Source organism: Coturnix japonica, chromosome 13 (assembly GCF_001577835.2).
Source record: "Coturnix japonica isolate 7356 chromosome 13, Coturnix japonica 2.1, whole genome shotgun sequence".
NCBI lineage: Eukaryota > Metazoa > Chordata > Aves > Galliformes > Phasianidae > Coturnix > Coturnix japonica.
In genome coordinates this window covers 9,316,087-9,330,603 of record NC_029528.1, presented here as the reverse complement: position 1 = coordinate 9,330,603, position 14,517 = coordinate 9,316,087, and the positions used below count along the sequence as shown (strand labels likewise).

Genomic DNA, 14,517 nt, shown 5'->3' with positions numbered 1-14,517 from the left:
GCATTTTAATTGCTTTCTGTTTGAGCTCTCCTTAAAAGAATTCTTTTTCTCTCTTCTAGATGGATGGGCTTGGAACTGAGATGGCATCAGGTTACATTTATCACTTCCTGCTCATTATATTTGCAGTCTCCCAGCTCCCAAGTGGGTTTGAGGAAGCTGTCTATATTTGTATTGCTTTTAGGCATAAAAAAACGTGGAGGGTCAACAATCTTTTAGTGGTCCAAGTGACTGTGTTAGCATGAGGTATGGTATCCTGCCTCTGGGAAATCATGAGATTCTATTTGTTTTACTGCCCTAAAAGCAGCTAAATTACTGGTTTGAACAGTGGAAACTGGGATTCCAAAATTGGCAAGATTCAGCTTTCGTAAGCATCTAGTGTTTCCCCTCTGCCCAGGAAGTATTTCCTGTGTTAGCCTAACCTGATTTTATTAGGGGGAGGGGAGATGAAAGCCTTGCATTTCTCCCTAATCCTATCACACACTAAATCACCTCATTCATACTGACTCCACCAATGCTGCTTTCCTTATTTCCTGAGTTACTAAGCAACAACCATCCCTCCCCTTTCCACTCCCCCGATCCATCCTTTTATTTTTTCGCTTTGCAATCACGATTTTCAAGCTGTTTAGAAAAATGAGGATGCTCAGCAGCACAGGGCAAGCTTTTCCTTCCAACCTCCCTTTTTATGCCTGCCAAATCCTTCTCGCCTTCAAAACGAAAATCCCGGCTGCCTGCATATGTGTAATCAAAGGTTAAAAAGCACCACGGCTGACACCACGCATGTGTTAATCTGTGCTGCAGCAGAGTGCATCATTTCCACTTTGACCTCGGAGTTAATCTGCATTCAGGCAGTCGCTCCATTGCTTTATTCTTTCATTTCTTTTTTGTTTTTTTTCCTCTCATTTACTCTTCCCATTGCTGTTTCAAATTTTTTTTTGCATGTATGTGAGTAGTTCCATAGATATGTGCATGTGTATGTGTTTCTCCTTCCCTTGACTGTTTTTATTCTGTGAGTGTCTATGTGTGTGCATGTTTTTTTTCTGTTCTTTCCTCCCAATTACATTATTCCACTGGATCGGGAAGCTGCTGCCTGCTGCCTGACTGAGCTGACGTTTTTTGATTATATCTGCAAAGGGCTTGTGCAGATCTAATTTCTGCCCCCCTGCATATTAATTCCTGCAGCTGGGCGCAATGTATCATCCCACTGACGGGACCTGGTAGGGAGGGGGGAGAACCACTACCAAAAAAAAAAAATTAAAGAAGGGGACGGATCCATCTGCAACCAAGAGGAAAGGGGAAAAAACAGGGTTGGGGGGGAGAGAGAAAGAGATGATTCCTACAAATCCAACAAGCCTGGGGAGCACTGCACTCTTGAATCCTGCATTTTCTCTCAAAATGACGGTGTGGGCACTTGTGTTCTTCTCTTTCATCCAGTGGTAAGATGTGCTTTCTGATTCTGTTTGTTGGGAAGCAGGGGGGGGGGGGGGGTGAAGATGCTGTTCGCAAATTCACAGAGCCGTAGTGAGAATGCCGGAGGTTTGGGTAGCAACATTGCATTCATATGTCTCCGAGAAGACGAGATCTTAGCATGTTTTATTTCTGTTACAATTGTGGTTGCTCTGAAACGGACAGGGAGGGTAAGCAGCGGGTGCGTGTGGCAATGGTACATGCCGGGTGTTTCATGGAATTTGATGCCATATTAATGAAGCCTTCTGTGTCTGAATTATTGTTTGCTAGAGTGCAAGGAGTTACAATACAGCTGTGTTTTGTATGCAGATTGTCTGTGCCTTCATGTTTGTTTCTATCGAAGCAGCCACATCATGGCTGTGCCCGGGCTCCGGGCTTAGAAGCGCTGTAGTTTGCTCCATCTGCAAGGAGCCAGCGCAAGATTTAGGACCAAGGACAGGGATGCAGATCTCTGCAACCCTCCCAAGGCAGGCAGTGGGATGCTGCCCACATTTCCCAGTTTCTGTGATTCTTCTAACACCGATGGAACAAGCAATGGGATGTAACAAAGTGCTTGTAAATCACACAGCCAGTCAGATTACACAAATGTTTACAATAGCTTTTACCCCCACAGGCTGGCACATGTTCTCTTTGAGATGTTCTCTTTGAGGATAACCTGTGCACATTGCATGTGTGCATTGTAAACGTGAATGTAAAAAGGCAAAAAATTATAGCAGAGGAAAAAGGAGTTTATATATGGAAGGACAAAAAGTAAAGGAGGGAGTGAGTATAGCTGCAGTGCCAAGCATTACGCTGAACCAGGCATTCTTGCAAAAAATTGTGGACTGTGCATTTAACAGTTTAGATGAGAAAGTAGCACTGCATTGCAAAGTACCTGGCCTTTCAAATGGTAATAGACTTTTCTTATAGCTGCACAAGCCATGTTATTTATACATTATAGAAGTTAGAACCCACTACTTTTAATTTAGTAATATGGTATTCTTACAGTTTCCTCATTCCAGTTCACCTTCTTTCTTATCTCAGCCCTTTTCCTTGGACATTGTTGTACTTAAATGAGGCTTGATTTCTTTTTCTTCCTAGTTTTTCTGTTTAAGGAAAATTGAACTTGGTAGCTACTGGGGTAGGATTTTACTTCCAAGCAAAACAAAAGGCCAAAATCACTGGCCAGGAAAACTAAACGTTGCTGGTTTTAACAGTAACTTTCATCACATTAAAATAACTTTGTGAAGAATTTCCTCTACAGAAATAAATGTAAAATGGATGAAAATTGAGTAGACAGTGAAAGAAAACTTGGTGAGCCCACCAGGAGAGATACTTCATTGTCAGAAGTAAGAAAAGTGTAAGGCTTCTCTGATTTTGTAAATTCCTTAAATTATTATGTGAATTCAGCAATGGAAAATAAGCTTTTATAGGATTTCAAGAAAGCAGTTCACCTCAACAATGCTGAGGGCTTCAGCTGAGGTGGCTAGACCTGTGTTTCTATTTCTGTGTGATTATTCCTTCTTTCCAATTGTCAAGCATTCAGGTTACACAGTCTCATTTTGCTATAATACTTCCACCAAAATAATCCCTGATAGTTAATTTAACACACTTCCTTCTTTTCACTCATCTTTCAGATTGACGTAGCCTTAGAGGAATTCTGCCAAAATTATTTCAAAAGCTTTAAAAGAAACTCTTTATAGTAGAAATTAAAGATCTGGCCCAGAAAAGGGTTGTTTCCTGCTCATAATGATCTGATGGGCAAGATGGTTTCCTTCTTGACACCATATTTTAAAGAAAAGTAGCAGAAAGAGAAGAAACATTAAATAAATACAGTTTAAGGGGAAAATCCTCCTAAAAGCTCTACAAAAATATTTTCAATGGATCATCATGAAGATGTTTTAATTCTAAAAATCAAAACACCTTTCTCCTCCTGTTGTGGAAGAAACTTCAGTGTTAGTTTTGGAAAGTCATGGACTGAGAGTTATGAACATTGATTTTAAATATTGTTTCTTTATAGAAAAATTGATGTCTTTCTTAAAATTCTTAAACGGTTCAGACAGAAGGGAACTTAACTGCAGTATGTGCCACTTTTCTGGGACACTGAAATGCTTACAGACCTATGTAACTGAACACTAATGTGTTCTATGTTATGTCCATGAAGTGCTGTCATCAGTCAGTATGTGCAAAAGTTTCAGTCTTTGCAGAATGTGATGGAGGTTACACAGATTAATACCATGCAGAGGATTTTCCTGATTGAATATAAAAGGATTATACTCTTGAGAAATTCATTGGAGAAAACCATTCAAGCATCACTGAAAACTATAAACCATGATTTGAGTCATTTCAGAATAAATGTCCCATTACCACACAGTAACATATTACCTTTACAGTAATGTTATATCATTAGTTTCATCACATCCACACAGTACATCCCTATAATTGTGCACACAAAAGTTTAAGGAACTGCTTCTTTCCATGTTTCATGATGTTTGTGAGAGTTCTGCAAACACTGCATAGAGTTTCCCCATCATCCTATCCCTCAAACACATGTACGTGCATTGTGCAGCCCACCCTCTTGACTGAAATACTGTTTTAGTGAAAACAAACCAAACAAGACTCCAAAGTTCTGTGCACCAAAATCACGTGTTTGAGAAAATATTTAAAAAAAAAAAAGATAATACTTTAGGATTCACACATATCAGTGTGGCATTCAATTGGAACAAACATTTGATTAAACTTATCAAACATATCAATGAGTATTTAATGCCTATTACATGTAATAGAGCTCACTGACCAGCAAAGGGTCAGACAAATTTAAAGCTATACCATGCATATTATTTAGATGCAGGTTTTATTTGTTATTTTTGCATAGCCATTGGTTTTAACAAATTGTCAGCAAAAAGATCACATAAGAACAGTGCAGAGTAATGCCTAGATGTGAAATGCTGGACACTGACTACTTTTATTTTTCTTCTTGTAAGTGCCCAGGTAGTGGAATGGCAATGCTTCTATGCTCAAATAGATAACTAGAATTGAAAGCTGTCAAGATTGATAAGAAAAAAGCACAAATAAGAACATCATTTTTGCACCAAAATATTTTGGTGTGCATGTGAATATGTATATATTTATTAGCATGGATATAAATAAAATTGTTCCTGCAAAGCACTAGCAGTGTCAGCTGGCTTCTTGTGCTGTGTGATAAGTGATACAATAACAGTGACTAAAAGGGGCATGAATATCCCTGAGCTGAACAGTCCTTTAGAATTAAAGACTGCTAACATCAGTTTGGTATTAATCTGGTAGATGCAATCATTCATACACTAGTTTCCAATGCTTTCACAGTGTATAGCACTTGTATTAAGCCAGTGGTCCTGTGGAAGTCACCAGGAGAGTTATTGGAATATATGTAGATCAGCAAGGGCCAGTTTCTCAACTAACAAGGAACGGTCCTCTGTAAAGAGGCATCAGAACAGAAGATGTGAATATAGGTGCCAATAAACAGTGATATGTTTATGTTTATGTGAAAGTGAAGTTTTAGTGCTGACCAACCTATACAGTTGGTATAGTTGGTTTGATATAATACATAATGCATAATACAGTGTTGGTTTGAGCAGAGGTGAGACTGTCTGGACACAGGACCTGAACTCAACTTGAAATACTGAGGGGCAGCAAGGAGGGCAAAACTGACTTTGAGTTTTTTCAGACATACTGCATTTCTGACTGCTATCAATTATCAGCTATAATGTTAGGATTCAAACTGTTTCAGAGAGGGCACTTGGAACATCTATGATTCTAATAAGAAGACTACGAAAAGCAATAATATGAAGTAGATTTGAACAAGTAAACAAGATTCTCGCTTGCTCATTATTGATATCTTAATGGGAGCATAAAAAACTGCAGACATCATTTCCCTACTTGCACTTGGATGTGCGGATTAAACCCTTTAACTAACTTCTGTTTTAGGGACTATACCACACAGCCATAACTTGCATGCTAAAATTAACTTATTCCAAATTACTATGATGAACACACAAGGTAATGTTAGAAAGCCTTTGAATATCTGAAAAGCAAAACTTCCTAATAAAAATAACAACAAGAAAATATAGCCTTAGGAACGGATCTGCTCTTTAAATGTATTATTTCCCATACAGTTCATATCACACGTTTTCTCAGAGGCCATTCAAACCACAGCTTTGTGTCTTAAGTTTAAACTGCTCTAGTTTAGTGGGGAAAAAAAAAAACTTGTTGATTTGGACTGTGGTTTTGTTTACTTGTTTCTTGCTCAGTTGGCAGGTTAAGAAACTGTAACATTACATGAAAAGTTAAAAGGAAGACAGTTAGGATCAAACCACTCAGTCTTGTACACAGCAAGAGGAAGATTCTGTGAGAATGGCAGTGCAGAACACAATGCTAGCTAAGGGCTCCCTTAATATGGATTCAGGCTTCCAAATATATACACACATACATGAAATGATTGAAAGTTTGTTTGTTTCGATGCATCATAAGCTATCTAGTGCTGTACTTGTTTACATTCACTGCATTATAAGTAAGGTTTGATTTTGCATCTTCCCAGTGATGTCTACTAAGAATTCAGCACTCTATTTTACATCTAATTCTGAACATCTCAGCAACCTCATATAATGGACCTAGTTTAATCCTCTCAGTAATGCTTGACCAAATGCAGTCTGCTGTTGAGAGAAAAGCCAGGACCTATGTGATGTGAATTGTTATCAGTAGTTAGATACTTAGAGCTCAGAGCAGGGAAATAACCCAAAGTTAACTTGTAGCTTAAAAGAATCTTCAGGAAGTGTTTCTTACACTTACAATGCTTTTACTCTTTGCAAAAAGATCTCAACCTACATTCCTGCTAACTGATTTACAATAGCTATATACAGGTTTTTTTTCTTTCAGGGTGAAATTTATTCCCAATAGAAGGTCAGCTTAAACTTAACACTGCACTTCTGCCCACAAACTATAACATAAATCGATTTTAAGTGGCACTCAGGTCTTGTCCTGACCTACTGGCCATAAAGGAATTTCTCCATTAAAGAGCAGGGATTGCTTTTGGTGAATGGCAATTCTGTGTAACAATTAAGGAGACTTTGAAGCATAAAAAGAGAAAGATGCCTGTTTATTTATCTCTTTTCTAAAAAGATGACAATTGATGATAGAAACAGATGCCCACGTAACTTCCCTAAAAGTATAAGTATGCTTCTGGGAGCAAAGCTGGAGGCTGTTTACTCAGGACAATTTACATCCACTATATGACAAATTAAAAGATTACAGTCCTGAAGAAAGCACAAGGACAGAACCTCCAAATGCAGGTAAAGTAAGTCACTGTCAGGTAACTATAGCTATTATGAGGAAAGCAAAATTCTGTTTCATAGAATGAGACCAAAACTTATCAAGCACTAATTAAGTTAAGGAATATAACTACTTGTAGGGAAAAGGTCTGTTGCATGAAAAAATCAAGATAAAGAGAGACTTCAGCTGAAGGGTGATACGATAAAGAAACAGCTTAAAGTGTCCATTCTACATGTATTGATTTCAGACTTGAGGTTCAATATAATGACTGAATTCTGATGATCTGAAACTTAATGTTCATTTAAGGTTTCCTTCTGATAGTGGATTACAGCCCAAATCACCATGGTGCTAACAAAAAGCAAACCACGGAAGTTTGAATGCTCCTGGTGTCTACGTCTGTAGAAGTGTATTATCTTTACAGACATTTTATTTAAGTGAGCTCCTGATAGAGAAGAGCTCCAATAGGGTCTTTGCTGTTTAAGTTAGGCCCCATTTTCATTCTTCTATGACAAGAAGTAACAGGCCTGTTTGAGTCTTTCCATTCAAAAGAAATTTAGGTTTGGTCTAATCCAGGAGACAAAGAAAATATCAGAGATCTTTCCTTTGGAAAGAAGGAAAAAGTAATGTTTACTTTTCAGCTTGTCATATGAAATAGTTAGAAATCCATTTATAATGTACTATGTAATTATTTTGATGTGAGAAATTTATATATAAAACATTTCTTCATTTTATCCATTCAAAAAAGAATTTTCAAAAAAGGGAGACAGTGGTTATGTATTTTCACAAGATCCAGCATCTGCCAACTTACTGAGACAAAGAAAAAGAGGGGTAAGGCAGCCATAGAGATAATAGGATTATATTTAGTGTGATTCTGGGTTGTTTGTATAGTTGGGACAGGAAATTAATATGTGAATCTTGTCAGACGGAATGCTGGGCATTCATTCTAGCACACAATGATATCCTCTTATTTATCTAAATGGATAATATTTTTAATGCAACTACTTTCAGGAAAAGGAGGCTTTAATGCTGCTGAAAGCCATCATTGAGGAGAAGTAATTCAGTGACTGCATAAGCAGAGGAGAAATCTTGCAAACACCTTCCCATATAAATGGCTTCTTCAGCTGCATAATGCTTTTTCATATGATGTTCTAAGCAACATCAAGAAAGTTCACGACAGAAGCACTGCCTGTTTTCTCCTACGTAAAAGGCACGGAGCACTTCAAGAAATTATCACTGGCTGCATGAAAACTTAAAATGTTTTCCTTTCTAATCAGTAACTGCAGAGTCTCAAGTTTTATATAGAATCAAAACCAAGAGAAGTACACCAAGGAGCATTAAAGTCAGTGGTGAGATTTCATTACAGAAAATCTCTAGCCGCATGTTTCTGGAAGCAGAGAGATTTTACCAGGGAAGAATTGCTATATTTTTGCCACAGTTATCACTCTTAGCTTCCGCTACTGGCAAATCAGATGCAAAATACATGGCCTGATATATAGCTGATCTGACCCAGAATAATCATCATTTTACCCTCATGTCTGCAAAGTGACAGCAGCTGATAGAAGTTCAGTAAATTATACAAGAATCTCAATTAAACAAACGATTAAGTAAGAAAATCACGTATGTGTAAGTCATATTTTCTTCACTACAGAATCAGATCTATTTTTTTCAGATTTAGTTGAAGGACATTTTCACACATAATCAGTAATGTACAACACAATGCGTAGGCCTAACTGTGAAATCTGGCCATTGTATATCAAACTAAATATTGCTCTTACAAGATAGAACTTTCATCTGTTCACAGACAGCAAAACATAAAAGAAATAGCACTCACACAAAAACTAAGCCAACGTATACAGATTATTATCATAAATAAAATATCAGTGCATGGAAAGAAAATTTGAAAGAACTGAAGGATAGTAATAAGCATTGGGAAGAATGGAATGAGGAGCAGATATTTACTTTTTATGCCTGCATTATTCCAAATGATGCAGGTAATCACATACGAAATTGTATTTTCTTACTGAATGCCAACTTGGATGTTTGTGTGAACTCTTGAGATGAAAGGCCAACAGATGATGGCTGTTCTCTGAGCCACTTATATTGAGCTTTTTGAGCTCTTCATGTCTTACAGAAAAAAAAGTTATGGCACTGTAGACTGATGAGAAGTGCATCTTGAAAAGATGCTCGTGCACACCCCAAAATAACTGTCTGACAGAATTCCCTGGAAAACACTGGGTGAAATCAGAAAATGCTTTCCTTCAATAGCAATTCAATGCTGTATTGTGTAACACAAATGGCATGTTCTGGTCATATGAAGCTTTCATTAATCTGTAGTGAAATATCTTCAGATATAAACCGAAATCTGCCTGCAGCAACAGATTGAGGATTATGTACTGAACTGCACTTTCACTTAATTTATCCTGTACAAAAATGTCCTTCAGAGAAAGCAGGAAAAGAGATAGGAAAAAGAAGAATAAAAGGAAAAATAAAGAACAACTTACATTAATGAGGTAAAGTTAGAAAGCCTTATTACTACTAGATATGCTGGTAGCTGCTGCTGCACTTCTGTAACTCACTGGTCCATGCATATTGTTGACTAAGACGAAGGAAGTCATCAAACCAGTCTGAATTATACTCATAATGGTCAGATAAATCATCCACTTCTTGTACAATCTTTAAAAATATGGTACAGGACATACTCTGCTTTTGTACTCCAAAAAACAAAGAAGGCACAAAAGACTTCTCTCTGAAGATTAACAACTAGAAGTCTTCAATGAAACATACAGCAAATACTGGTGCAGACAAGGGAGCACAGCTGATTAAGGTTCATTAAGTTCAGAAAGTTCATGTATCTTTCTTCTTTTGCTATCCCAAACTAAATCTCTTATTTCTAGATTTAAAGGCTAAAGAGCCATTATACCTACATATAGTCATTCAAACTGTGCCTGTGTACAGAAATGTACTCAAGTGATCAAAAAAAGCACCAAACCAAATAAACTGATAATGTAGTTCTGTGTGCGGATTACTGGCTCATACTTATTTGTGGTACAGGCAGTATTTTCAAAACATCTGAGAAACCACTGCCCAAACTTATATTACACTTAAGGCAAACAAGCAGGCAGATGTCAGTGAATGAATATAATAAAATAATTGATATAACTCAAATTATAGTCATCCTGACTTTCTGCAGATGAATCATTGATAGCTCTTAGGGAGACTTCTGAGTGCAAGGGTTTTAGCTATGAGAAAGGCTGCACAGTTGATACGAATAGGAGGTAGAAATGAAGAATATATGGAAATGAATTATGAATTGGAATTAGACAATGTTTCAAACAGAGTGGCAAGATGCCTGGCATTACTTCAGATAGGAAACCAGTGCAGGGATTCAGGAATATGGGTTATTACAATCAAATAAAGAGACCAAAATGATGAACGTATGAAGTCAAGTCAGGCATTATGCATTTTTTGTTTGAAATTAGAGAGAAGGGAAAGGCCACTGTGGTATGAGAACACAGATGAGAGAAGGTTAATATGCTCGGTTGTTAGGCTGATAGCACATCTCAGTTGAAAAGAAAAATGAGAAGCAAAGGAAATCCATCACTACAGCATGCAACTTTGGTTGGAGGTACAGTGATGTAGTAAGAGGATTTGGAAGAAAGAAAGCACGTGATCAGTGTAATAATATTTGCATTGCCAAGAATAGTAGCTTTACTTAGGAACGAAAACACTCATTTTTGCTTCTATATAAATGATATGATGCAGTTTGATCCTATGACCCATGAAGCCTGTGAACCCTAATTTGTTTGTACATTACACTACTGTTTTGTAAGGTAGTAAAGGAATTGCTGTTTTATTGGCAGATACGGATTTGGAAGAGTCGAAGGCTACCATTGATAAAAAGTTCTGAGGACCTTAAAGGACAATCACAAATCTTACTGCTCTTTTGTTGGACCAAAATAGTTAATATTGTCAACAACTGCTTTACAGTGAATAAACATATATTGCTATTTGTAAACTCCTTGGGGCAAGGACAATCAGCATTACATTAATTTTATGTATACATTATATATAATATATTCATTTTTCTTTCCCTGGTTTCTATGGGAGAAGCTCAAAAACCTTACTAAGCTGCATTAAAGACTTAAAGCATGTACTTAAAATGACTTAAAACCTTACTAAATCTCTAATGCAACACATGAGATTAAATTGCCACAAATCTTTAGGACCACATTCTTAACTTCCAAGTCCAGTGTAACTAATCAGGCTATGAACACAATATTTAAGAGACAATGAAGAGAAACATGAAGACATTCTCCTCTTCCACTGGTGTCAGAAAGGTTACAGAGCTAAGGTACCTGAATTTCCCCACATATGAGGACAGTGTTCCTTTCATCTTATAGCTGCCACCACTGCCAGTGGCAGCTTCTGAGTATTCGAATGAAGCAGTCCCAAGTTCATATTTGCTATTAGCATTCAACAACTTTAGACCCTTTACTCTGGGTAGGCACCTCCATAAGGATTATTTATTGGAGTTTCATAATTTACTGTTCATTTATGCAGAGAATGTCTGTGTGAAAACAAACCCTACGTGGGCTCAATCTTAAAAGGAATAAGAACAAATTTTATTTTTACAAATTTCAATAAGTGTGTTTTACAAGGGCTGCTGCAGTTTTGATGGAAATAAATAGGAGGCATTACTTGTGGAGTGACCTACTTAAGTTTTGTAGTAAAATTAATCTTTGGAAAGAAACTAAGAATTATAGCTCACATGGTAACTCTAAGGATTTTTTGAGTGTTTAGAGACTTCCGGAGAGACTTTGAACAGAAAACAATTTGCAGCTTTCATTACAACAGCTGTTAAGGGAGAAAAAAAAGGAAAAGTACTATATCTGTAAAATTAATTCTTCAGTTATAGTACACCAAGCAATATTTCTTTTGTTCTTGTTATTGTAGATTAGCAGGTGATTAAATCCATTGCCATATGCATTCAGATTAGAGAATGAGAAACACGTTATCTGCAGTTGTTACCTGCACACAAAATGATTTGTTCTCTTCAATAGATAGAAAAAAAAGGCTGTAGTGAAAAAAAATAGAAGCTTAATAATGAATAAGTAGTATTTTAAATAGGACTTCTCATTCCAGTTTACCTGCAAAAATTCCAAACAGCATGTGAAGAAATTTGTATTTTAACAGGGTTGTCACATCTACCAATGACAATTTTACCAGCATGGTTTTCTGCACAAGAATCATAATACTAAGCAATTAGCAGTGTGAAGAGCATAATCACGAAAAATCTGATGGAGATATGCAAAAATGGCAACATTGCCAATTCAGTGCATTCTTGTTATGTCCTTTCTTCTAAACCATTCTACTGAGAATGTCTCTTGGAAATGGCAAGGTTTGTAACAGCACCCGTTCTTCATTTAATAAAATATCTTGAGGCATATTTGCTAAATTACCTAGGGATTCAAGGGAACAAACCACATGTAAAAGGCTTGCTCTGCTGGCTCCCAGGGGAATTTCTTTTCATCAGTTCTCTGCCAGATACTCTGCTTAAGTCTGTTCATAAAAAGACGTTGGAGCAAGGAAAACTTAATATGAACTTAGCCATGTGGAATACACACTATGATTAGTAAAACGTCTTCATCCTACTTCAGCTTCTGCTCATGTTCTGTTAATTTTAAGGCTTTGCATGGTGATACAGTACAGAGAAAGTGTAGTACTACAGATGAGGCCTTGAGAACTGAAGACAGGATACAGCATAGAGGAGTATAGGCATGATGTGATAAGGGATAGGGCACAGGCTGGGACTGGAGAGCCCATATCTATAAACATGGCACCGATGGTCTATTTAAGAATTACAGACCTAGAGCTAGGCAAGCATGGTTTACAGGTAGAACAAATCATGAATTAGTACCTTATGGGGTACTGTGAATTAGACACCATATGTGGTAAGCCTGGATGTAATGTGGAGCTGCTGACAGTAAAGAAAAAGATGTGAATTGCATGTTAGCAATAATAAAAAAAATCCTAGGTTGATACTTTGGGTGAGAAACAAGAAACTACCAACATACAATCACATCTATAGTACCAACCACCAAGGAATGTCCATTGGAATTCCATAACAAAACCAAAACAGTCCATTTTATAAAAATAAATACATTCCACTGGGAAAATTCAGGCACACTTGTTGACAGATTTCCTACTCAGCTGACATAGAGACATTAGCTCAACACTTACATTCTTAACATAGCACACATTTACCCTGTGATTAGGACTTAACTCCACATCCACCCATGCACAGTCTGTTTTATGGATATGAGTGCAAACAGCGTCTTGCATAGTATAAGCTGGTTTAAGTGGGAACACATCAGTTACTACTGGTTACCGTGCATTAAAAAATGTGATGTGAAGTCAACAGGATTGTTTAAGAAAAATAGTAATTTAATTTTCACTATTTGCTCACACTCATTTTGTGAATGAGTTAGTTTCATGATGAGTTCATTAAAGAGCTATGTATGAAGCAACTGTTTTCTGTTCATCCAGCCCTTACTTAAAGGTATGTTGCATAATAAAAAATGACAGTTATGACACTTCCATGATCAAAAGAAGCAAGAATTGAAAACACACTTGGAAGAAACAAATAAATCTGTATTGTTTTTATTTTTTTGTTGCCTGGCTCCCTAAATTTTTTGGAGTCACCTGATGCACTTAACTAAAGATAAGGGCTATCATATGGCTATTTAAGTGCAAATAAATCTATTTTCCAGTAAGGCATGAGATCTTTCCCTAATGGCAGTCAGCACTTAAATGGAGTCTAGGAGAGGTGCAGCCAGGCTGCAGCCATTCCAGTCACAGAGCTGAACTGCCTTCATCTGTACTCCCAGGGCTGACTCTGCGCTCACCTCAGGTGATCAATTGGTGGTTCAGGCTGTGACTCAACAGTTCCCATACACTAAGTATTGCTGTTGAGATTACCGACATTCCAAAATCCAAATCCTCAAATATCATTGTTCTCCAAACTTAAAAAGAATGCTAATCGAAATCTTTGGCAAGCCTAAAAGTTGATAACAAAACTTTGGTATAGACCAGAGGGTTCCTATTGACAAGCATTACCTATAATATCCTTGGATACAAAGATGCTTCAGCCCAGCATTTTACACAAGTTTAACAGCAATAAGTGCTTTCTTCATGTAAAATACGTTCCTTCTCACTCTCCTTCACTTAAGCTGTAAAAGAAACATCCTAGTTCAGCTTTGAAAGAGAAGTCTATAATCCTTTATTATTATTACTCCCATGCCATGTGTAGCACTATTCAAGATCTGATTGTGGATGTTCAAACTGCACTATTGAAAGTTTGGTATTACATAGCATTAATGTAGTGATAATCTGCATGTCAAACTTTTTACTGTCAACCTTATGTAACAGTAAACGTACAAAGAAAGTAAGCACAAAATATGAAGTTTGTTTTTCACAGAAAGACCTCTTTTCCTGTTCCATAATTACAAAAGCAATTGTCATGCCCAGCAAAAAGATTTTCTCAAAGTTGGGAGGCTATGCTTAAGGTTTTTATTTCCTGACTTTAGCTAAGTAATCCATTCCAAAACTAGTGGAACAAGGCAAGATTCTTTTTTCTCCTGAGATGTCAAGATAATTGCTTATAGCTTTGCCCTTCTAATAATGTTTATCACAGTACTGTCAAGCACAAAACAGAAGATATCCTGTACGGTGTAATATTATTAGCTTGGTATTCGTTAAATGCCCTGG

The 14,517-nt window shown here is 37.0% G+C and overlaps 1 protein-coding gene across 1 annotated transcript in view; it reads left to right on the top strand.

The window, feature by feature from the left end:
• Positions 1–558: 558 nt before the first annotated feature.
• Positions 559–14,517, top strand: part of GABRG2 (gamma-aminobutyric acid type A receptor subunit gamma2) — a 68,865-nt gene continuing 54,906 nt past the window's right edge. The window contains exon 1 of the mRNA XM_015876420.2: positions 559–1,433. Coding sequence (XP_015731906.2) covers positions 1,327–1,433 — 107 coding nt within the window. The 5' untranslated portion in view covers positions 559–1,326. The remainder of the gene's footprint in view (positions 1,434–14,517) is intronic.